This window comes from Chroicocephalus ridibundus, chromosome Z (genome assembly GCF_963924245.1).
Source record: "Chroicocephalus ridibundus chromosome Z, bChrRid1.1, whole genome shotgun sequence".
Classification (NCBI taxonomy): Eukaryota; Metazoa; Chordata; class Aves; order Charadriiformes; family Laridae; genus Chroicocephalus; species Chroicocephalus ridibundus.
Window position 1 is genome coordinate 84,336,474 of NC_086316.1, and position 23,841 is coordinate 84,360,314.

The 23,841-nt window shown below is 47.0% G+C and overlaps 1 protein-coding gene across 4 annotated transcripts in view; it reads right to left on the reverse strand.

Moving 5' to 3' along the window:
• MYO5B (myosin VB) overlaps positions 1-23,841 on the reverse strand; it is a 159,354-nt gene that overhangs the window by 124,875 nt on the left and 10,638 nt on the right. For all 4 annotated transcript variants that reach the window (XM_063319465.1, XM_063319464.1, XM_063319468.1 and 1 more), the window contains exons 2-3: positions 5,136-5,246; positions 1,450-1,621 (exon numbers count right to left, since the gene is read on the reverse strand). In XM_063319465.1, the coding sequence (XP_063175535.1) occupies positions 1,450-1,621; positions 5,136-5,246 (283 nt within the window). The remainder of the gene's footprint in view (positions 1-1,449; positions 1,622-5,135; positions 5,247-23,841) is intronic.

Here is a 23,841-nt window from a genome sequence, read left to right on the forward strand (position 1 = left end):
CTTTAAGATCATCGAGTCCAACCTTCAGCCTACCCTGACAAAAAACACTTCTAAACCATGTCCCTAAGTGCCCCATCTACCCTTTTTTTAAACACCTCCAGGGACGGTGAATCCACCACCTCCCTGGGCAGCCTATTCCAATGTTTAATAACCCTTTCAGTGAAAAAATGTTTCCTAATATCTAATCTAAACCTCCCCTGACGTAACTTGAACCCGTTTCCCCTCGTCCTATCACTTGTCACGAGGGAGAAGAGGTCAGCCCCCATCTCTCTACAACCTCCTTTCAGGTAGTTGTAGAGGGTGATAAGGTCTCCCCTCAGCCTCCTCTTCTCCAGGCTAAACAACCCCAGCTCCCTCAGTCGTTCTTCATAAGGTTTGTCCTCCAGACCCCTCACCAGCTTTGTAGCCCTTCTCCGGACACTTGCTAAGCCCGAATGGGCTAAGTCTGAACCTAAGAATCTCCATTAACGCGATGCTGCACTCAAGATTATCACAAACCTTCACGAGAAGCTGCGCTAATGAAAGCTCACTGATTTTGGAGGAAGGCAGGCTTGCAAATTTAAAAGAAAGTCACCACTATTACCAGCTACGAAGGCCACATATTTCAAGGGTGTTACTCTAAAGAGTCTCCTCCTGACAAGCATTTTCTTGGCAAAAGTTGCAACACTTAGGTGTAGGTACCAGCCTTAACCCTGCCACACAAATAGCCCTATGCACTTCGCCGAAATCTCGCAACGCATCACTTAGAGGATCGTTGGTCTGCATCACTGCTAGCAAGGTCACCTTGAGTGCCAGCGAGAGGGTTCAACATTCAATATTCCCCAACATAACTAAATAAAAATGGCTGAATTGCCTTCTTCCTTTCTTTTTAGGTTGCAGTTTGTTGCCAACCAGGTAACTGCTGCCTTGAATGGTTTTGGCAGGCCACCCTTCCCAGGAATGAGAAACCCAAGTTCACGCCTGCCCTCCTTCTGCTTTGAATTTAAGAGTTCAATGATCCACAAAGTCATCAAGAAAAGGAAGGAAATAGCAGTGCAGTGAGGGGTTTTTTTTCAGTCTTTCAGAAGGAAAACCCGCTATGGACATCTCTCAGTCGGACTGCACCTTTCTGGCACGCTGCCGTTCTCCAGTGGTTTGCTACATCCTGCTTTGTTTCCCACCCACAGACTGCCAAGCACTCGCAAAGTTGGCCTCAAACTCATCTAACAAGATGTTTCCACCAAGAGTTACATACATGGACCGTGAGCTTGGGAAGTTCACAGTGCACCAACCCTCAAATACCACCTCTGGTTTTGCAACCTAAAGCTTGTTGGCACGCACTGATGTCTCCCACCCACCCCAAATCACAGCCCCTGGACCCTCCTCATGCCACAGGCTTGTGGTCTCAAGAGATGGACACGCTGTAACCCACTGCTTTCCAGGAGCTGAAGGTGTGGCCTGGACACTCACCACAGTACGTATAGATGTGGTTGGACTCGAGGAACCTGACTTTGAGGTTGTGGAGGACCGCGGGCTCGTGCAGGTAGCTCAGGGCCGTCAGGTCATTCTCTCCCACCAGAATATCTGGATTGCGCAGGAAAGGCAGCTCATTTCCTTGGAGGTCAATAGGATATTCGTAGAGCTGAAGAGACACACACAAGGAACATCAGAATACAAAAAACAACAGCTCCTTTAAAGTCTTATAACAAGCAAAACTCCATCCTGATACTATAAAATACTTACACATCATGCTCTAAAAGAATTGAAAGCCCCTTTATGCTAAATGCTCTAGGGACCTGGATGACATACTACCAGGTGACAGGTAAACCCCTTGGTAAACAGCTTTGAGCTGGTCCTACTGGACACTGATGGTCCACAAGCACCAAGCTGAGCATACCTGAGTTGTTTTCAGGCCAGCCTTGGGACAAATAGCCTTTAGCCAGCTCCGAGTAGTAACAGGTACCATACAGAAAACCACAGCTTCAGCTGATCTAAGCATCCCCATGCTCTTCGAAAAGCAGCCTCATTTCAAACTAGACCATATTCTTCCCATCAGAGCGATTTCTCAACTCATTTTTAATTCACGTTACTTTCATACTCAAAAGCTTACACCCCTTCATGCAGAGAAGGACATGGAAAAGCACGGAGTCCTTGCTGATTCGATATCTGAAGAGCCAGGTTATGCTGTTGAAGCCTACGGTGGCCCACATGTAACTAATTTTGGCTCATCCCCAAATGAACGGTGGAGCCACCAACTAAAGAAAAAGTGTATTTTTTTTCCCTTTAGAGTGGAGGAATAAAAAGAAAAAATAAATAATTGCCTGCGATGTTGCTTTCCATGGGGTGTCTCAGGAAGGGGTCCTGATGCTCAGCTCCCAGCAAAAGGGAGGAATTCCGGTTTGCGAGCAGAAGGGCACCACTACCTTTGCATCGGCACTGGATCGCTGCCCGTGCAAACAGCACGAGAAAAGCTGACCCAAGCGCACGAGGACAGGGTCACACAGCACGTCTGACAACCTCAGGCTGGTTTTCTACTCCAGTTCCACGTTGCCAATGCCAATTTTCAAGAGTTTGCACTCAGTCTCACGTCTTAATGGCAAACACATCAGGGATCCCTTGCGATATTTAAAAATCAGCTCTTCATTCAGGAGGAGTACTCTTGCTTACAGAGTACAGCCAGAAACCACAAAAATCCATGGAAATTCACTTAAAGCACAAGGACAAAAGAGAAGCACTAAACAGTTGGGTAATGCATGTTGGCTGTCAGGAACAAAAGGCTTTTAACAGCTTCAAATCCCCCGAAGAAATGTACGCTCGGTGTCTCCATCTGATGCCCACGTGCGCTGTTCCCCTTCAATAAAGCTTGACAAGTCCAACGTGACTTGGTTCCAGGCAGGGTTTCATACGGAAGCGGATCAAACAGAGGTCTCTGGGAGCACCCACGATAAGCAGCAGTCTCTTGCACAACCGCAAAATGAGATGTTCCTGTGTTTCACCATGACAGTGACGTGCTCGTAACACCTAGTAATCCTTTTATCTCCTTGTAATTTAACGTTGCTGACCCTAAACTCAGCTGTACAAAAAGGCTAGGCCCTGCAGGACTTGTTAGCTGCTTTGGTTTCCAGGGAAATATCCAGATTAAAAAGAAAAAAAAAAAAAAAATCTTCCCCCCTCCCAAGTATTCAAACTGCTGAAGTTCCCAACCAGAAAAGAAGGATGGAGGCTGCAGCCCGCCGCAAGATGTGCAGATGTCCTTTGGCAGCCCAAGCACCACAAGCCGTAGGAAGGACTGTTGTGGATGAGATGGGTGCTCACCTGCACCCAGGCACCCATCTCTGCTGGGCAGCCCGAAAAGGGCACCCATTAGCACGACTCATGAAACCTGCCCTGGAGGTGAAGCCTGTAGTGCTTTTCATGCCCATCACCAGTTTCTTGTCAAGGCTTGAGCATTGCTGCTTGGTTTCTCCAAGGTTTCTATCTTCTTGCCGCAGGAGCAAGAGAAAACGCATGTAAAAAAACCTGCCATGAGGGTCATCCCTGTGGCATCCGATGTCACTGGGAGGCGGGGACAAGTCGCTGTGTGGAATGACTGGAATGGTGGAAACATGCCCATCATGAGCATCATGCTTGCATCATGAGCACGAAGCATCATGTCATTAGAGAAAAAGGTATGTTCAAATGATGATTGATATGACACAGGATGGTGGATCCAGGAGGTCCAACCACAGGGCTACTGGGCAGGAAGCCCACCAAGATGCAAGGGGCAGCGACTCATGGTCCTACAAGAACATGCCTGGTGCTTCCAAGGGACAGTGAGGTGGCATCTGTGTGTCTCCTCATCCAGATTTATCACCAGGGAAGGGAAAAAAGCATCTTCAAGAGGAGCACCATCCATCCTTTACCCTCCTCAGAAAGCTGTCCTACGCCGAAAGAGCAAATTGGGGAGGACAACAAGTGCAACCAGGGCTGATCCGAGAAGAGACAAAAGCATCATGCACTGGGTGCAGATTTCAACGTGAATGACTTTCTTCGCAAACCTGGCACATTCACACACTGCAAACGGCCTGCACTTGCTCTGGAAGAAGAATTGTTTTGACGAACAGCCTAACCAAGCGCGTCTCATTCCTGTTCTCCATCTTCCCATTAAGTAACAGGATGAAAATAATCCCCGCAGTATGGAAATGGTCAGCTGGCAGGGGACATGAATTACTCGCCCTCTTCGGAGTATTTTCAATTTGGAGTAAGTGGCCTCTATTAACAATTAAGGAAAGCCCGTCTGATCCGTGAAGAAAGCTCATTTAGGTGGAATTCTTCACAAAAAGTATATTTATTCTTCCTGCTACACCCCATGTGGGAAATGCATCTCGTGGCAGGCACGTAGCATGGCTGCTCCCTTCCCATAAACCACCCAAATTTTGCAGCTGATGCAAATGCCACGGATAAATTCATCTGCAGTCCCCCGCTGTTGCCTGACATCCCACCCCATGAGCTTTTTGTGCGGGACAGAAAGCAGCTGCTCTTCCCCCGTCCTGCTTTGGGAATGATTTATCACCAGCTGCACACACGCCGTGAGCCTGGGCTGTTTGTGCATTTGAAAGCAGCACTTGCTAAAAAACATCTCCATTTCAATGAGTTCCTCATTTCTGTCTTTTAGAGCTTTTTTTATGTTAAAAAAAATGGAGGAAAAAAAAAAAAAGGGTTTTACGTAAGATTATACTGAAAAACTAAGGCATGGAGAAAACTGTTGCAGAGCAGTCACTTCTGCACCCTATGTGATTTTTCCATCGGTACGCGAGTTTGAGTAGATGCCACCAGCCACGCTCTTTCCAATTTGTTCAGCAACAAAAAGCATAAACTGGTATTTCTAACATACCGCTGCTATAGAAAAAATAAATAACAAAACCCATTCTGATATCACAGACTATGGCAACTTTGCCAGGGGATGAAAAGAGATGAGAGAGGTCAAGGGCTTTCTCGCAACCTACTTTAGCACAAGTATCTGGGGAGGGAGCGGGCAGGGAAAAGCGGGAAGTGTTAAGGCCATGAAACACATTTTAAAATACTTCCTAAAAAAAATATGAGATGGCTCAGGCTTTTTCACACATTAATTCGAAGCTTTAAATTACTGAAAAGAATAACGACGTTCAAAAGCTTACAGTTTCATCTTCAAGTTTCAGATGGAGGCTTTTATCTCCCTCTTTGTAATCCTTGATAATTTCAGCCGATCTCCAAACTTCATCAGGGTCAGGAATCCAAACCCTGGTGTACTGGAGAGAGGAGAAAAGAAAGAAAGAAAAAGCTTAAACACAAGGAAACCTCAGGAAATTAAATCATAAATAAATTAATTCACCATGGATACAATCCCACACTCATTGTAAAGTCAGTGCAGCTAAACCATTTATTTCAGTCACAAAAAAAATATTCTAATTTTAGGTTTTGGGTAAATTATAGACCAGAAGTCTGATTTTCAATCAGACTTTCAATCAGGCTTCTCCTGGACGAGGTGTACACTGCCTTGTTCCCAATCTAACGAAGCGGGATACAGACTCAAGGTAAATGTGAAATTTAATTTCCCTGGAAAAAAAAAAAAAAAAAACCACAACCCCAAAACACTAGCCTTCTAGAAGCTTTTATGAAATAACGCAATTTCCCCCCAGCAGACCGTACACCAAAGTATATTTCTTTTGCACAAAACAACGATGGGTTGCCCCCCTCAGAGCAAGCCCCAACCCAAACCCACCACCATGGAGCTAAGCAGGCAGTAGAAGACACCAAAGCCAACTTCTTCAGTTGGAGGTAAACCTGCTAACAAGGCTTCAAGGCTCCAGAGAAATCCTTAGATGCAACATTAAACCTTTTTAGTCTCTCCAAAGTTCAGGCCTCCAAGAGGAAACCCCAAAGGTGGACACGTACAGCCCAGCCAAAGTGTCCATGAAGGGACAAAATCCAAGAGCGAGCAGCACCGCTCACGCGTAACGAGATTATGGCCTTATTCAGAGCTGCAACACCTCCTGCTAATGAGATTTAATTTGCTTTTATGATGTAGAGAGAAATACTCTGCCCAGGCTGCGTAAAAGCACGCCCTCGTGCCGAGCAACTAACTGTTGCTGTGCCGACACCTCCAGTCCTTGCTCTCAGGAGTTGGGACAAACGCATGGCGGACTCAGCAGTAACACCGCAACCTCCATGCATGGGTTTCCCTCACCCTCTACATCCACCTCTCTTTTTGCCAGAGCAGATACCAGTTTCCCTGCTCATGGAGATGCCAGAGTACGGTCCTAAGGACAAGGAATCCAAAATTGCTCCATCCTTGCAAGGGGTCACCTTGAGTCAGGCTTTTTTTTTTGCTGGGAACAGTCCCATAAAGCCAACCTGATGCCGGACTCAGCCAACCAACACAAAGTCAACAGGAACCCTTCAACCATCACTGATTCATCGGCATTTTGGGGACATGCTTCTCCCACCAACTCTTCCTGTTGATTGAACTATTATCTATATAAATTTATTCTTACACAAAATACAAGGTGTTGGGGGAAACCAGAGCAAATCCATGCGACACCAGCACCGCAGCACTAAAGATAGCTTTGTCCTTCATCTTTAAACCAAACCCTCGGCACGCAATGGCCAAATAACGCTTGGAGCAACCCAAGAGTTAAAGCGGCAGCAGCTGTCTAACAGTCTGCTCTGCAGCTGAAGAGCAATAGATTTTTATATGTATTGTGCGTAATTATTTTTAGAGTTGTTCAACAGCTACAGCAGCGGGAACCCTTGGATGTTAATGGAGCTAAACAAATATATTGCCAGAACAGCAGTTTTATCAAGGAGGGGGGAAAAAAAAAATAAAATAAATAAATAGACTTTTCTCAGCACACCACCTCTAGCGCACCACAAGCCTTCTGTGCTTTCCCTGCCACAAGGAAGGGAGGTTGCCATGGGGAAGGGGCTTGTTCCGGAACCCCACCCCAATCTCCCCTGTCCCCCTCCATCTCAGTGCAAGAGATATACCGTCCCTGCGACACAACCAGGAGCCCCGTCTTTGGTTGGGCCACGAAACAAGAGCTGGCAATGCATCACTCAGCTTTCCTCACCCGCTGCTCCTTGCCCCAGTTTCTCCAGGCTCCGCCACTATGGGAAGGGCTTTATGGACCATTGCTGCAGCTCTCACCCCTCCTGCAAAGCGCTTTGCCTGCCTTTTCATCCCCATCGCCGTGGTTTCATCCAGTGCCAGCTCCCTCCTGGCAGAAGCAAGATCAAACACACTCCAGAAATGCCCAGAATAGCTGGGGATCAGGATGTACCCGGCTCAAGGCAGCCTCAGAAACAAAACGTTGCTGGTCTTGGCTGGAGTCCCGCAAATTCTCCACCTGCACATGGGGCTGGGCTGAGCCATGGACCTGCCTGGACAGACGGATGCAGAGAGGGGCACGCTGACCACAAAGCAGCCCAAAAACCCACCAAAGCATGCACAACCACCAGCTGGATGAAATCTGGGTCCACCTCCAGCAGCAGTAAGAGGTCACATTGACTCCTCTTGGCAATTCATCGCTGACCATGGCCAGGAGCCATCCAACAGCCGGGTGAGATGTAGGAATCACTGGCAGAACATAGCAGCTCTCAGCATCCACCACCCAGGGATGGACTTACAACCCCACGGTGAAAGACTTCACATCCCATCAGCCATCCCAACCACAAAACTACGGAATTTTAGTAATAAAACTGATTCTCCAAGACTTCTTTGTATACACACATGTGCAAGGGATCGTGCGGTACAGAAGGCAATAAGACACGGGTGTCTGCAAGGTCTCAGGAGCCCTGGAGGTAACTCATTCCCCGGCTGGGAGATCCCAAATGCGATCGCTGCTCCAGCACAAGCACTCCCCATCCTGCTAAACAGCTGCGAGCTGGTAGGCAGAATAGGCTGTTATGAATGTATTTCCCCAAGCATCTATAATGCTGTCCTCTCGTGCGTGCAGGCACACACACATCCAAAAAGTAGACCACTTTTTTTTTTTTTTGTTAAGCATTTTCACCGTCCTCCCCTCCTTGCTGCTCTCCAGCAGAGATGCAAAGCCCTCCAGGCAGGGCAGGCTGCTACGCAAACCTGCATCCAACCGTTCCCTTTCGCCCATAAATCCCAAGTATGTCAAACCGCTGAAATAAAAGCACTTTATCATTCTTAGATCTTTACAAGGCGAGCTTTAATTAAAACCTACCCAGGCTTAGAGGCAGCCCACGGTGGGGGCACGCTGGAGACCCACGCTCACATCGCCCGCCTGCGACTTCTGCAACCCGCCCCCTCCAAAGCGGCTTCACACGCCGTACGTTTGCCAATTAAATCCATATAGATGAGAGCCACCGGGTCGTCAAAACCACGTGCCCAGGCAGGTACCCACCCAGGCAGGAGGAGAGCATCTCTGCGAACCTCTACTTCCATGATCTCAGCTCTAGCGTAATTATTACACTTGCTATGCCATGTCCTGGCTTCGTTAGCTTTAACGGCCTCTTGATCTTTCAGAAAACCTTGTTATGAAAGGAAAGGGCAGGCGGGTCTGTCTCAAAGCACTGGGACCAGAGGATTAGCCTGACTTCAGGCTTGGGAGACACAACCCTGGGCAAATCACCTAAACTGCCAACACACCAGTGTCGCCAACGGGGAGGGCAGAAAGAAAAGCGTTTATTTAATCCTTGACAACACCTTTGAATGAGGTGTTAGCATTAATCAGAAATAGCTCCACGTGCTCACATCTCAAGAAAAAAATAAAATAAAAAAATCTCGTTTTTTCCTCAATAAAACCAAAGTGATTCATTGCTCTCAGAGCCTCTTGCATTATTCCACCCAGATTAAGCAGAAGCTTAATAAATTCAATCTCCACCTCCTGATTTGATTTAGATTTCAGCAGGCTGCCGCTGCAGATGCAGATGAAAACAAACGTGAAATTAGAAGAGGCAGGTGCTTTTGAAAGCCCTCGGTGCTGGCGAAAGGCATTCCCAGCAAACTCCAGGAGATGTGCTCGGTGGATGCTCCAGGACTGCAGGAAGGAATGCTAGTCTGCACGGAAAGAGTTAAAACCAACAGCCTGGACAGAGTATAAACTTCCATTAAATAAAGAAAACACTATAATTTTCCATTAAATGAAAAAAAAAAAAAAGCTTAAAAATTAGCTATCTGAGTTTAGTCTGGGCTGTTTGATGGTTGCAACAGTCTTTGTGGCAAGCTGGAAGTCAGCAAATCCATCTTTATTATTATTGTTTTTTAATCCCCTGAGTTATTTCAGGAATGGCAATACTCAGAGCCGAGCCTGGGAAGTTTTCATTGCTCCTGGATAAAGGGCACTTTTCCAGGGGCATCCTTCCAACAGGAGTGCGACCAGAGGGAAGGTACAGCAGAAAACCCACAATAGCGGCGATACAACAGCACCGACCGCCTCGCAATTAGGAATTCGGTAACGAAGATTAAGATATACTATCTCACGACCACGGTTTTTCCATACTGGTTAAGAAAAACTTATGAAAGGACTTTAGTAGAAACCAGAGACAGTGATGCACACCTTCGAAAAAAAATCAAAGGTGAACACACGTCAACTAAGAATGAGGTGGAGATTGGGACAAATATCTGTACATTTTTCTTCGTAAAGTACACTTCTGCTTTTCCCCCTTTGCAGTGGGCTTATTGCCAACCTCATTCTACATTGTTCAAAGAAATAACGTGATCCACTATTACTGAATGCTCTTGAAGAGAACAAAACACACACATGAAAGAGGAAACAGCATGATCTTCAGCCCTGGCTTCCCCACGAATATTTACATGTGTATATACAGCATGTGAACGGTTGAGCAGTTTACTTTGAAACAGTCCAATAACTTTAATTTTAGTAATAGATGGCTTGTGAGAGCTGAAGGGTTGTCTTCCCAAACTTTGCTTTTCCCAAGCAAAAAGAACAAAAACACAAACTCTACCTTAAATTAAAATGGGTCATACCATACAGCACAATTCAGGGTTTGGATGCCATTTTTCTTTTCCCTAATTTTTTTTTTTTTTAAACCACTATTTAAAGATAACTCCACTGAGATAATTTAAAGAGGCTCTTGCAGGAAAACACAAAACCAACAGAGGACTTTCCTTGCAGCCACTGTGCATGGATGCTGACAGCATCCCCCTCCAGTTCTGCACTAAAGCAAATTAACTTCTCGTCATTAGTTTGTGCTGGGCTGAACTGGGGTCACCCCCTGTATTTTTGCCCATCCCCTGGCATTACTCCTGTCACAGTAGGATCCCACATCCCCATGATTAACATGTGGTTATTTACGGAGTTATTTAGCTGCGCTAAATGTGCTTGTGCAAACCACTGCGCATCTCGGTGCTGGGAAGAGCCGCTCGATGGGTGCTATCAGCAGGAGGACACGGAAAGGCACAGGCTCCAGGGCTTTCCTGGGCTCCTGCAGCCTTAAAAATCCCTTCTGCCCCACTTGGCAGTGACTCAGGAGAAAAAACTGCTTCAGCAGAGACACGGCAAAGCACAGGCGAGGTGCTTCGGCAGCAGGGCAAAAACCTCCCTGTTCAGGGACTTGTGGATCATTAACTTTTTAATTACTATTTACAGTATTGAACATCAGGGCAGATGGCAAAGTATAATCCCCCCTTTTCCCAACCTCCAAATGAGATTTTCATCCCGGGAGTGATTTCTCCCCTGCCCGACAGACAGGCAAAGCCCATATTTAGGTCAGAGCTCCCCAAGCTGTGCCGTGACACCGGGACCCACTGACCTCTGCATCTCACCCCAGGCTGGCTTCTCTGTTTGCTGCCGGGTACCAGTGGCCGGCAAACCCTCACAAGGGTCAGGAGGGGATGCCAGAGGGTTTCACTGCTTGGTACAGAGCGGGCAGGGATGCTCTGGTGCTGCACATCCCTCCACTGCCCAATTTCTGCAGCGCCGGTACCTGATGTTGGGATGCCCAGCATCCCCTGCACAAGCCCAGCATGAGCAGAGCATCCCCAGCACAGCCAGCGGGCATCCACCTGCAGCAAGCACCTCTAATAAGAAAAGACCCACTTCTTCCTCACCGTAAAAACCCAAAAGAGCTGAAAAGAGAGGTCATGACTGGGAAATCAACATTTCATCACACAGCAAGGGACATGCACTACCCCGACATCACACTAAAGGGGTAGGGCAAAAAAAAAAACCGCCAAACTATTCTGTTTTACTTGTTTAAAAAAAAGAAAGCCACAAGAAACATTCTTTTGAGCTACAGAATGCAAATGTAAACTTGCTGAGAGTGTTAAACACAAAGAAAAGACAGTGGCACACTGCAGAAGCATCTCTAATTACTCAACATGAGAACGAGCAATTTATGCGTTTCCCAGAGCTGATAAAACACACACAAACCCAAACAGCCGAGCCAAAGCAGATGAGCGTAATCTACGCCGTGCCTCATACTCCCCATCCTCCTCGCGCTATCAGCGTGGAGACGGACCCAGGGAAAGCACACAAATACACACCCAGGCCGTGCCCCTGGCAAGGTGGGGCTCCTAAGTTTTGGGGGAGCATCTCCGCACATCCCGGAGCGCCAGTAGGAGATGCTGCATTTGAGCCAGCAAAGCAATACGCTTTGCTGGTGCCTCCTAAGTACGGGAATATTTTCCTCCCACCCCCGAAGAGCTGTCACGCTGATGGATGGGCTCCACCTCTCCCACCAGCACTAAATCTGCTCTATTTCTCTTTGCTGAATTTTATTCCCCTGCCCAAATTAACTCAGATGATGATTTGCATAAAGTGTCACAGCGGCTGAGCAGTGCTGAGTAGTACTCAGCTGCTTGGACAAGCAGAATATCCACCAGCTCGTTAGCAGCATTTCTAACGAAGGGGGGGTTTAAAAGGCTTCAGCTCATCATTGCAGCAGCTTCATCCCACCAACAGCAGAAGTAAAACTGGCACCGAACAGAGTGGGGCTGCAGGTGAGCCCCAAGACCAAGCATAACCCCCGGAACTTCTACCATGAAGGCTTTACTTTAATTAAACATGATTTCCAGGACTAATCAATAGTCTCACATGTAACTAACAGCCAACTCGTGTCTTCCCATCCTCTCCCCTACCACTTCTTCCGTGGCATCTCAGCGGCGCTCATTACTGCAGGCTTAATTAAGACTGACAGGTTCAGCGTCAAGGACTCGGGTGCACGCACAGCCCCGCTCTCACTGCGGCAACGGGCTGAAATGCAAAATCCCCCATGCAATAAGTCATTAGATGCTGCAAAACCAGGTAGAGCCCCAGGTTCTTTGGGACAGTGCAAACAAACAATTCGGTCTTAATTTGGGGGGAAAAGGAGGCCCTCCTGGGCTGGGGAGCGATCCCCTCGTAGGCTGAGAGACCAGGATTTGCCCTGGGCAGTGCAACAACTCTTGTATTTTTACTTTGCTGCTCTACTCTTTTAAGAAATAACAAAACCAAACCTCTCTGCCAAGGTCAAGACTTCACCTGCACGGAATGTGCATTATCACCTGCGTCACCGCTAACGAACCACCTCACGGCGGCCCAAGATGTTACGGGAGGAGAGTTGTGCCTGTTTAATTGGAGCTGGCAGCAGTTGCAGTCTCAGGGCCCGTCTCTTTCCACAGCGGTGGTCTCTCCAGCCTCCCATCAGGTTGAGCGCAGGAGCCCTTCACCTTTGGGTTGCTGTGAAGGTTGAGAGCTGGCAGCCAGGCGGCTGACGAAATCACGAGGTACAAGGCAGGGCTGCCCCTCTGGAGGTCTAAGCCTGGATTCAAAGCATGTGCTCCACTGGAAAGTCTGCTACAATCCCTGGCAAAGCCCCTCCAAAACTTAATATTCACCAGCATTAGAAGGGCACGAAGAGATGCCAGCCACTGGTCTGCTGGGTGGGAGACCTTTCTCCAGGTCCTGTCCCATCGAGCACCAGGAGTACGATACCACCATCCCAATGACAACAAGCACCAAATTTCTCTTCTGTCAGGCCTGGCTCAGCTCTAAAAGATGTTCACCAGTTGCTCTACAAGACACTTACCATCACCATCCAGTCTCTGCCATGCTGCCAGAAAGAGGGATGCTCTGCCAACCCCCTAAATCACTGCAGAGTCCCCAAGGAAGCCCAAAATGTCTGGTGCTAAAGCCAACCCAGATAATCATGCTCTTGACTTGCAGCTCCTCCTGGAATTGCTCCTGCTGCACCTCCGGGCATCAGGGCAGCAGCAGTTTGGAGAAGGGTGCTCAGCACCCCCTTCCCAAGCATCTCCTCTGAGTCCAGCACCCATGGGGTGCTCACAGCCACGACCCACCCAACCCAGCTCCTCCGGTGCTCGTTACCTCTTCAAGTCATTGATTAAAAAATTACCACATTGCACAGGATCAAGAGAAAAAAAAAAAAAAAAAATCCTCGACCCAGTGTCTAAGGGGAATCAGGATGAGACCCTGCCTATCACAGTTTTAACTCAGACATGTAGACAGTTGTGGGTTTTTTATTCCAGTAAAGGTTACTGGGGGTTTACAGACTTGTTTTTTTTTTTCTTTTTTAATTAAAAGCCCCATGCAGGGGTCAAGCGTCTCCATAGCACGACTTTTACCCAACAGCCTGTCATATTGCAAAAGTTAAACCCTTCCAGGCTACTTTCTGCAAATCCCTGTTGATTGGCATTAATTACCCTTCTCTCGCCTAATTCTCGATTAATCAAAACCTTGGGCAGCGCTGTGGTGTAACCTTGTCTTCACAGTCCCGTTCCCCATCTAAACTCCACTTAAGCACCTTGATAAACATAGGTTGGATCCAAAAAATTATTAATATATACTATATAAATTTGATTATTAATAAAGCAGTCCAAAAAATGGCCTCTGGGCTTTGATTAAGTAGTTTTAAGTGGCCTTTCACCCCGTGTTGTCATAGTTCTCTATCTATAACATAGCCTCATGATGCTTTAGGGAAGCTCATAAGCATATTCCTTCCCCAGTGCAATGATCACCCTCCATTAAATGATTTTATATTAAAATGATCCTGGAAGAGCCAGGCTCAGCAGCCGAGGACACCAGGAATTTCAGTTGGAAAAGTCAAAAACAGCAGCCACTTCTGGGCTGTAATTGCGGTAACACACGTGGCATTCAGAGTGTCATCATCCGAAATTCAGGGTACGCACCACCTCCCCTGTCACTGGAGCGCTCAGCCGTTCTCCCCATGCCCAAACAGCACCACCAAAATCTACCTTTAATTGCAGAGTCACCTCTCCACCAGATTGCATTTTCAACCGTCTTAGAAAGAAGTTAATTAGATTAATCAACCTGTAGAGTTATCCCTCACCTCTCCAGAATTTGTGCCTTAAAAATCCTCTTGGAGTGTCGCTCCACGCACGCTGAATTCAAAGGGATTTTTGACCCATGGTTGTATTTATGGGGCATTTCTTCAGCCCTTTCTAAGCAGAGGGGTGTGCGGGAAAGGCCCCCAGGCCACCTTTGCATCTTTTTCATTGCTAAGCAACTAAAGGAAAACAAATTGATTACCGAGGATTTAAGTAAGCAGTGTTTTACTGGTTATAATTAAAAATTTCCAGCAATAAGGTTTGTTGAGAGGAGACATTCGACGCCTGGAGAACGGCACCAGTTGTCAAGATGCAACGCTGGAATAAAAAAAGTTTAATTAAAATATTTGAAGTGGTGAACAAATATTCATAAACCCCCACTTGCTTCGGAATGGGGGGGGGGAGGGCAAAGAAAGCATCTTCTGGGGAGGAAGAACTGCTCTTGCATTTTCATTTCATCACAGTAATTTCCAGGTCTTTGGAAGTGTGATTTGTACCCAGCTCCGCTTCTCCCAGGACATCCATATGCCAGACCTCAGATATGCCACTTGTATGATGCATTACTCTACATTAATGTATATATTTTGTCTCTTCTCCCCAGTGAGACAAAGACAATAAGAAAACTTTGCAATCACTAAGCTGAAATTGTTTCAAAGCACATCCCTGAGAAAACTCAAAGAAAAGGTGGTTTCCTTTTTAATATATAAAATAGAAGGTACAGTATGGCTAGGCAGTCAGCTACGTTTTCCTTATTTCCTTGTAACTTCAAGCTGTCCAGCTAAAAGACTGAGATTTGAGCTTTCCATATCTTCCAGCACTGATATCCTACAGCCTCTTATTTATATCACACAGCAGCTCCCTGGAAAACCAACCCCCGAATCCTATATCAAATTTCCTCTAATAAATGTATGGGAAACGAAAGCTTAAATAAGGCAGGATGGAGGAACAGACCATCTGCACCAACCCCTGAATTTTGAATCGCAGGAAGAGATTTGGGAGGCGACACCATTAGCAAAATACTGTTGTGTTCTGCAGGAAGGGCTCAATGAGGGAAATCAACATTGATCTCCTCCCACGCAGATCAAGCACGGCTCTCATGAAACACCAAAGTGCCCTCACAGCAAGACACCCCAAACAGATGGAGAAAATAAAAATAAATTTTAAAAAAAAAAAAAAAGCACGCTGTCACAGCCACCGGGTGCTGCTGCTTCTATCTCCGGCTCCGCAACAAAGCTGCTCTGTTGCGTGACTCCTGGATCAATGCACAGGACAACATCTATATCCCAACCAGGAGATGTATTTACTCATTTAAACATCCCTCCTCGTGTTACAGGAGTGTTTCTTTATTCCTCCCAAGCAGTTACAGGCTACCTCTGGGCACAGGCAGCGCTGAGCAGGCAGCAGGTGCAGAGTTTCAACACAGGCAAGGCTCAGCTCCGGCTCTTCTCATCGTCACCAGCAGCATCACAACATCCCAGGGACATCCCAGCTACGGGATTTTCATCCCACTACACATCCCCCAGCTCAGGCCCAAAGGGTTTTGCTCCAAGACTGGGAAATCCAGTTCCCATCCAAGGGATGCGTTTCCCTTCGGGAAGGATGGGCATTTATGCTCATCCTTAAACTGATGCCACCTGGTCCCACCAGCGCAGCTGAAGGACTACAACCTGTTTCAAGCAAAACTAGTTAAACTCACTCCTACCACACAAATTGTGGGGAAAAAAGGATTATTAATTAGAAAAGCAGCAAAACAAGTGAACATACACCCTGAAGTTACAGTGGTTTAAGAATGCATGAAGACAGCTCCTGAGAGACGGAGCGTGTCTCACTTGAGTTCGGGCAAAACCATAACGCAAATCCATCTCTACTAAACATAGCATTGCGACTTCTTTCTTCTCCTCTAGGGAACGACTTCATGCTTCGCTAGGTAGACGAATAAAACAAGAAAAAAAAAAATTGGAGAAACATCACATCCTAGCCCAGTTCGTTTTGCTGTGAAAACAAAGCTTTTGCAAACAGTGCTGACAGTTCCCAGCTCATAACACAGAAGACCAAGTGTCTCTGCCCTTTCTGACAAAATATTCAGCCCTGAGACACAAGTTCCTTCAAATTCCATGGGCCAGTGGCTGGATGGGGCCACCTGAACTCATGCTCCCACTTGAGGTGTTCCTGCTACCTTCAGCCACGGGCAAACTGGCCCATGTGGCCCATGTCAGGAGGAGGACAGCTTGGGGACAGGCATGTCATGGGACAGGCACTGTTCACGGTGTGGGTTTGTGCCATGGGACCTCCAGAGGCATCAAAAGAGGCGTTAGTGGTCGTGCACATCCATGCACGCATGGATGCATGTTCAGACAATGATGAGAACTACAAAACTGTAGTTCGGACAATGATGAGAACTACAAAAAGCAGAGATGCTTTATATCTGCTCTTTCTTTCAGCTGCCTGCCCTTTCATCTCCCCCTTGGGCTAGAAGCAGGTCTTCTCCTCTGTCCCACACTGCATGTGATGGCAAGAGTCGTGCCACAAGTTGGAAAACGCAGTCTGCTGCAAACTTTCAAAAAGGTACTTTTTAGGTGCTTTCTTAGTGAAAAACAAAAAAATAACCCCCGTTTGGATCACCACATCTGGCCATCATTTACAGGCACCCAACCTGCGAAGCCCATATCAATACGTCGGTACAGGGAAATGTCAAATTGCACAGTGTGTCAGGGCTGCCTGAACGTGGTGGGAAGGCAGGCGGTCGCGGGGGGCAAGACGTGCTCCTCCCCACCACCATGGCCTCCAAACCCTCTCTCCAGCCTTCTCAAACCTCACGTGCAGATCAGCAGAGACTTCTCTGCCTAATAGCTGGCACGCAATGAATCCAAATTTGTATTTTAGGAACCGTTTCCAAAGTCTTTAGCATCCCCGCCTTGACAATAGCTGCTTAATAGGACTCGTTTCCAGTTCCACAGCAATTATTCTTTGAAATCCCGTTGCCTTTCACAGCGTGGTGCATCCACACCAGCTCCCTCCCAGCAGCTAACGGGAATACAGGCCGCTGCAAGCCACATGGCTGTCAACTCCACAGGCTGCAAGGAAAGAGATCACACTCATCCACCTCCTCCTCGACAGCAACACTAAACGTAGAGAAATCCCTCAACATTATGTTATTCACAGGCATTTCTTGTTAAGCTGTTGCTGGTGAGGTGCCCGCCAGCATCTTGAAGTGCGTGACGCGTCTGAAATTTGGACAGAAATTACGTGATTTGCTGGATGAAGGCTCCTCATCCCATAAAGTTCTTGGTAGTTTTCTTCAACTGCCTAAAATTTGCGCTTTGAAGCTCGGTTTCCCCACATACCTGGTGCTAAACGCTGCACAAGCTCTGGAGCATTAAGCAAATGCCAGCACAGGAGACGGCTTTGCAGGACCTCCCCTTTGAAAGCCAAGGACACAGGCACACGATGGCACCAGACCACAGCGCCTTGGCATCACCAGCATGGCCAGCACCGGGAAGGTGCTCAGGAGAGAGCCCATCAAGGTGTGATATATTTTTGGTGCCTGTAAATATGTGACATGCAGGTTCTTTTTGGAGGGACCAGCAGACGGTGCTTTTCCATAGGTGCCAAGCATGACGACTACATTTCTGGATAATTATAGTCAATTAGTAATTTAAAGAAATGATGCTAATGTTATCCTCAAGCCAAACGTGACCCACAGAGCCGAACTTAAGAAATGCAGAGTGAAAACTCCCAGAGTGACCTTATTGCTGCTTCACACTGCAACTGCCAAGGTTCGAGGTATTTTAACCTTCAACTTGGACAGTTAAAGGCGCTTTCTAATTTATTGCCCCAAATCAAGCCAGTTCTTCAGACACAGAACCACAGGCACCTCCTGCCTGCAGAAGCATCCCATGCCATGATCTCATAAACCACTGAGAAGAAAGTTCGGTTCGTTACAAACAAGCATCAAGCATGACCACGGGATTAAATCAAAATTCATGATCCGAATATTTCGGTTATTCTCCACACACGTCAAAAACCGCCTGGAGGAACTGAAAAGGCTTCCCCACCCTGGCTGGGTGTGTCTGGGAGACAAGGATCACTTCTTTTCTACCGCTTACATCACACAGAAGTCATGCTTTCCCAGGTGACATCAGAAATAATCCCTGTATTATTGTGCTTTGAGCACAATTATAAGGCTTTACTCAAGCAATAGGTATTTAATGTGGAATTAATTTCACAAAGCTTAGCTAACACATGAAAGTGGGTTTCCATCACACCCCAAACTTCTCCACTTGGGTCAACTCCCTTTTTATCCTAGAGCCACAAAGGCATCACCAACAGCTATTTGCTCAGAAGTTTCAGAACATCAGATGCAAGTTTCAAGTTACCATAATTATTGGCATATAATTCATGAAAATAAGGCATAGCAAACTCAAGGTACGGGATGTTTAAGGGACAAAATAACCTCAGACCACTGACTTGATAAATGTAACAGTCACTGAGATTCATTTTTAATCAGAGAAAGTGACATACTTGCCTCTGTTCCTCCCAGGATATTGAGATAAGCAGTGAATAGGTGCTTTCCAAATTTAAGACCGTGCTCACCCTCTTCACCTCCTCCACCCACAGGCAAGCAGACTGCCAAACACCAACCAGTCTTTGCCACCACTTCACTTTTCCTCCTTCCCACGGCACCCCTTGCCCTGCTGCTCCCCGATAAGCCGGCTCTCCCAGCAAGGACAGCAGCGAGCCCTTATCAGAGCATTATTAAAGCTACTGCCAAAGCGCAGCCTCCCTATTCCCAGGTACGGTGGAGATAAGACCTGCTTTCAGTAAACAAACAGTACATTCAGAAATACTTTAGTGAGAGCAGACATTCAAATGAGAGAGGAGCAGGCCCCATCGGAGCATCAGTGAGATGAACTCAACAGTAGAAATGCAAATATTTGCTTTCCCCAACTCTCCCCCATCCTCCCGGTATTGTATTTGCAAAACGGGGTCACTTCCAGATGCAAAGCTGAAGGATGTCCCCAGCATTAACTGCATCGCCCTGGAAAGCCACACGCCAAGCAACCCTGCAGAGCAAAACCAGCCCAGCCCAATGCCTGAGGGACCTGCTGGTCACCTCCTGTTGGTCTTCCTTGATGCTTTCAATCATCCCCCTATGGAAGTGATGCAGAAAACCCTGTATTTCCACGGTCCCTCCGTTGATAGCATTTCCAGCCACGGGAATGTGGACCTAAGCTCCAGTCTAACACATTTTGGAGAGGCCACCTCAGTCGAAACCCAAAGCTGCCCGAGTCTTTGCAAGGTCTGTAAAGATAGCACCAATGGTCACAGCAACGCAGGAGGAGGGGACAACATGGCTGTTGCCAATGGGCACGGCACAGCCACGAAACGAGATCATTTCAGCTGCCACTGCTGATGTCCTGGTGAGAAACCCTGAGGGACTGGTTTTCAGAACAGCTCTTTTCATAAGAAAGCAGTTCAACCTGTTTAAAGGGTGTTTTAAGCCTGTTCTCAGAGGAGGTTTCCCCTCTGTCGGCTACCAGCAAAGCACTGACAAAAGGCTGGGCTTCGTTTGAAAACAAACATCCAGACCTCAGCATCCCCACTGCCTGTTTCCAGCCAGAAGTCCTGGCTGGGAAAGCTCACGAGCTGGGATTTCCCTGCTCCTCCGACACTTCTGAACTCCCGTCAGGATTTGCATGCACAGGAGAAAGCCCACATGTCATTTTGCACTGACACGGAGGAAAACAAGTCACAAATCTCTCCCCATCACAAGATATAAAAGGCTAGGGGCTGCTCCGGTAGCTAGACAGACTGCTGCAGTTAAATGTTATTATCAGTCCCAATGTGCGCTTTATCGCTACAGTAAATTCATCCCCAGCGTTACATGCTCAATCCACAGAAGTCAAATGCAAGAGACATCCCCAGCAGCTGTTTAAATCCCCCAAAACGGGAAGTTTTGTGAGCATTTGGAAGGGACGTGAAGTCAGCAACCGCTAACCTCATACAGGGGAGCTCAGGGCTCTCTAGTTCAGGAAGCTCACGGTATCCTCATGGACAGGAGAAGCTCTCAGCGAGGCTCGTGCCTGGTAGAAAGGACACTGCTCTGGCGTACAGCTGCAGGACACCGCCGCCAGCAGCATCTGGTTATTGAAGGGACACTTGAATCCTGAAGAGACACATCAAGATGTCGCATGTCACTCCGCCCCCACAAATAGTCAAGGCTGGCTTAGAGGCTGAAGGCCACTACCCTATTTTCACACCTGCCTCGGCTGCCCACATTCAGCGCAATCAAGAAAATGTTTATGGGATGATCCCATCCCCTCTCTCGCTGCAGGTTTGTTACCAAAGCATGAGATCTACACACGCTTCTCTGGTGGCTTCAGCTTTTCTTAAGCTCTGCCTGAAAAATAAGAGTGAAAAAAGCCAAGTCTCCATTTTTAACTGGCCTGCTTCCATAAAAACTCCTTAAACATACTTAATACAACCCAACTCAGCCATCTAACATGAATCCCTTGGATGCGCTCCCAAGAGACACCTCCAAGCCTGAATCACAGGTGCTGGACAACTGCGTTAAAGCAGCAGCCAACTTTTAAAGCAGACATAAATTATGTACAAAACCTGTAAGAGACAGAGGTCAGTGCTGTTTATGAGGCTGAAGCAGGTAAGGCAGATGCAGTCAGGGCCTCTTCCATCCCTTGGGGTGTTTCAAAAGCTATCCAGCCTTCAAATTACAAGCCATAGTTCAGATCTGCAGTCATCTCCAGCACATCCAGCTACTGGGCTGGTTCTTTCAGGCTTTGGCCACTGCATTTTGCTCTGTCCTGACTTGCTAAATGACACGGGTTTTGTGTGAGCAGGAGGAATGGAGTCAAGTCCTTCTAAAACGGCCTCTTCCCTCCCAGACAAATTAGCTATAGTGAAGTTTAGCCTGACTGCAAGACAGGTTTGTCCAGATCCCAGATATTTTAGCTCTTCCCAACTTTCCAGCTGCTTCCCAGGCACGTGAGAGTGAGCCGACAGGCATCAGCACCACTGGTGCTTACAGAAGCAGCAAGACCACCTTCCTGTCCAACCGGGTACCATCGCTCCTGAGTCACCCAAAGATCACAGGAGCTCTCGGCATCACGCATGACTTCAGTCAGGGCTTCAACATCCGCTGGCAATGCTTCAGAAATTCCACTCGAGTATTTCATGGGGCACAACTGTAATTTGGAGTTCAGAGCCCCCAGGAATACCCCAGTGACCAATTCACCAAACACCCAGAAGCACGTGTGAAGGAAATGGATTTATCTAGACAAGAACCAGGGCTGCCTATCTTGCAGCTACCGCTGTAACGGCATGTAAAAGCGGCGTTTACCAACAGAGATGCACCCAAAAAAACTGTCAGTTTACTGACTTCAAAGTTTGAAGGCAGAAGAAGCAAGATTTTAACCTGGAGGAAAGCATTAAGCTGCTTGGTAAAGATGCTTGAAGCTTATAACATAGCTCTTAAAAGAAAAAAAATCAGGGAACTACTTAGAAAACAAGAGCATTGAGTTTGCGTTTTTTTCCCTGCAGCACGGCAATGAAGTCCATGGCTGCAGGCAAAAATAGGGCATTAAAAAAACACTTACAAGCTGAATGATCATTCAAAAGGTTGTCTTCAAAAATAACAATCAAAGGTTGAAAACTTGGACCCCCTTCCAGAAGCCAGCAGCGGTTCCAGCACATCTTCAGGGCGGAGTTTTTTCCACTCAAACACTGCCCCCGCAGCAAAGCGCATCTTCCCCTTTTCAGGTGGGCTCTGACATTGCTCCATCCCATTGGACGTTCACACCGGCACGTCAGATTGCAAGACACAGTCAGCCTTTAGCTCCAAGATGAAATTAAGACAGAAGCATCATGACAATACTCTGGAAGGAGTGCAAAGCTATTTTTAATAAGGGGTTATAAGAAGTTTTAAGGAGACTAAGTCGGTTTTGCTCAGCTTACACAACTGCCAAGAAAAAAACCCTGCACAAAGGAACAGCCACAAGTTGCTTGACAGAACTTGCAGCGCTGAAAATTATGTAGCTACTGCTTGAAGAACGCTCTCTTTTGTTGTCTTTGAAGAAAAAGTTTATACATGACAAATTTAAGCATCAGGTTTGGCTTTCTCACTGTTTTGCAACATCATAGCGCTACACCTCTACAATTTCTGCTTTGGCCAGAAGCCCCCAATAACACAACAATAGGGATGAACCGCATGTAAGGTCTGTGGTGTGAAGAAAACACAGAAACCTGCCTTTACGGATTAATATTCTTCTGTCCTTAAGTACTTAAGACGCACTTCACTGCGTAGACACCCTTCTGAGCTGGGATGCTCAAGGCAAACTCCCACACCAGGTTCCCCATCCCCATAACCAGCCAACGCTGGTCACCAACAGCTGGACCAGAGCCACATCACGCTGGACCACATCGCCCCAACACCCACCCCTTGTGCTCGGGGGAACATCCCAAAGGTGACGGGCATCTGCAGCCTGGGGATGGTCATCTCTGATAACACAGATTTGTTAAAATCCAGTTAGTGCCAGCATTTTTGTTAAAAAAAAAAAGCACCATAGAAAGGAAAAGCAAACCCATCCGGAACCTGGGAAAGAGTCAGCACAATAAGATAAAATCTAAAAGCTATAAATCATAATTATTTTTATGCTGTGAATGTTTCTCCCTCCCCCACCATATAGCTCAATCTCTATTGTCTGAAAAGCGTTTATCTGAAAGTGGGTCATGTCTCCTGGCATTACTAAATCTTCCCAAATTTCCCCTGATTAGTCAAACACGATATCCTCTCTGACATCTGAGTGATTGAGGTAGTGTGTAATGCCATTTTTCCCCTGAATGAGCCACATCAAAGAGGTTTATAAGCCGAGAGATGGCACGCTGGATAAAATAGTCGCCAACAGATTGTCCCCAAAATACAACCGAGGAAAATTAAATTGTTTTGTTGGAAGGTTTTTCCTCTAGAAACATTCGGCCTTTAGTACCGAATGCCGAGAGACAAGAAACTGCCTTCAGAGTTGCTAAAATGACGAAACCTCACTAACTTGTGAACCGCGTGGTCTGATAGTCAAACACGCTTCTGCGCACTAAAGTCCCAGGGATTTTCTATCAGCCACAAGATCCAGTCTGCTCTTCACACAGGGACACCAAAATCCATCCTGCTGGAGATTAGCGACAGCAAATGACTGAATATTAAAGTAGAGTCATCTGAGAGTAAAAAGGAGGAAAAAACAGTAAACCTGCTACTCAAAAAAAGAAAACGCCATTTAAAATTGGGATATGACAGCAATTAATAGCTCGGGCACGACTTATATCCAAAGGGTTCAAAAATATCATCCTTTGGGGAAGGAGGACACCAGGATCCCGGGAGGATGCTCAGCCAGGATGAGTGCTATCCCCAGGACTGAAGCTGAGCTCCCTCCTCGCAGGAAAAGAGCTGAAGCTCCAAAGTACTTATCAGGTCAGTGATTAGATGAGATCCGAGCAAAGTTTAGCAAGTAACAGCAGAATTTGCATTCCGCTGATTTACTTCACATGACTTTCCA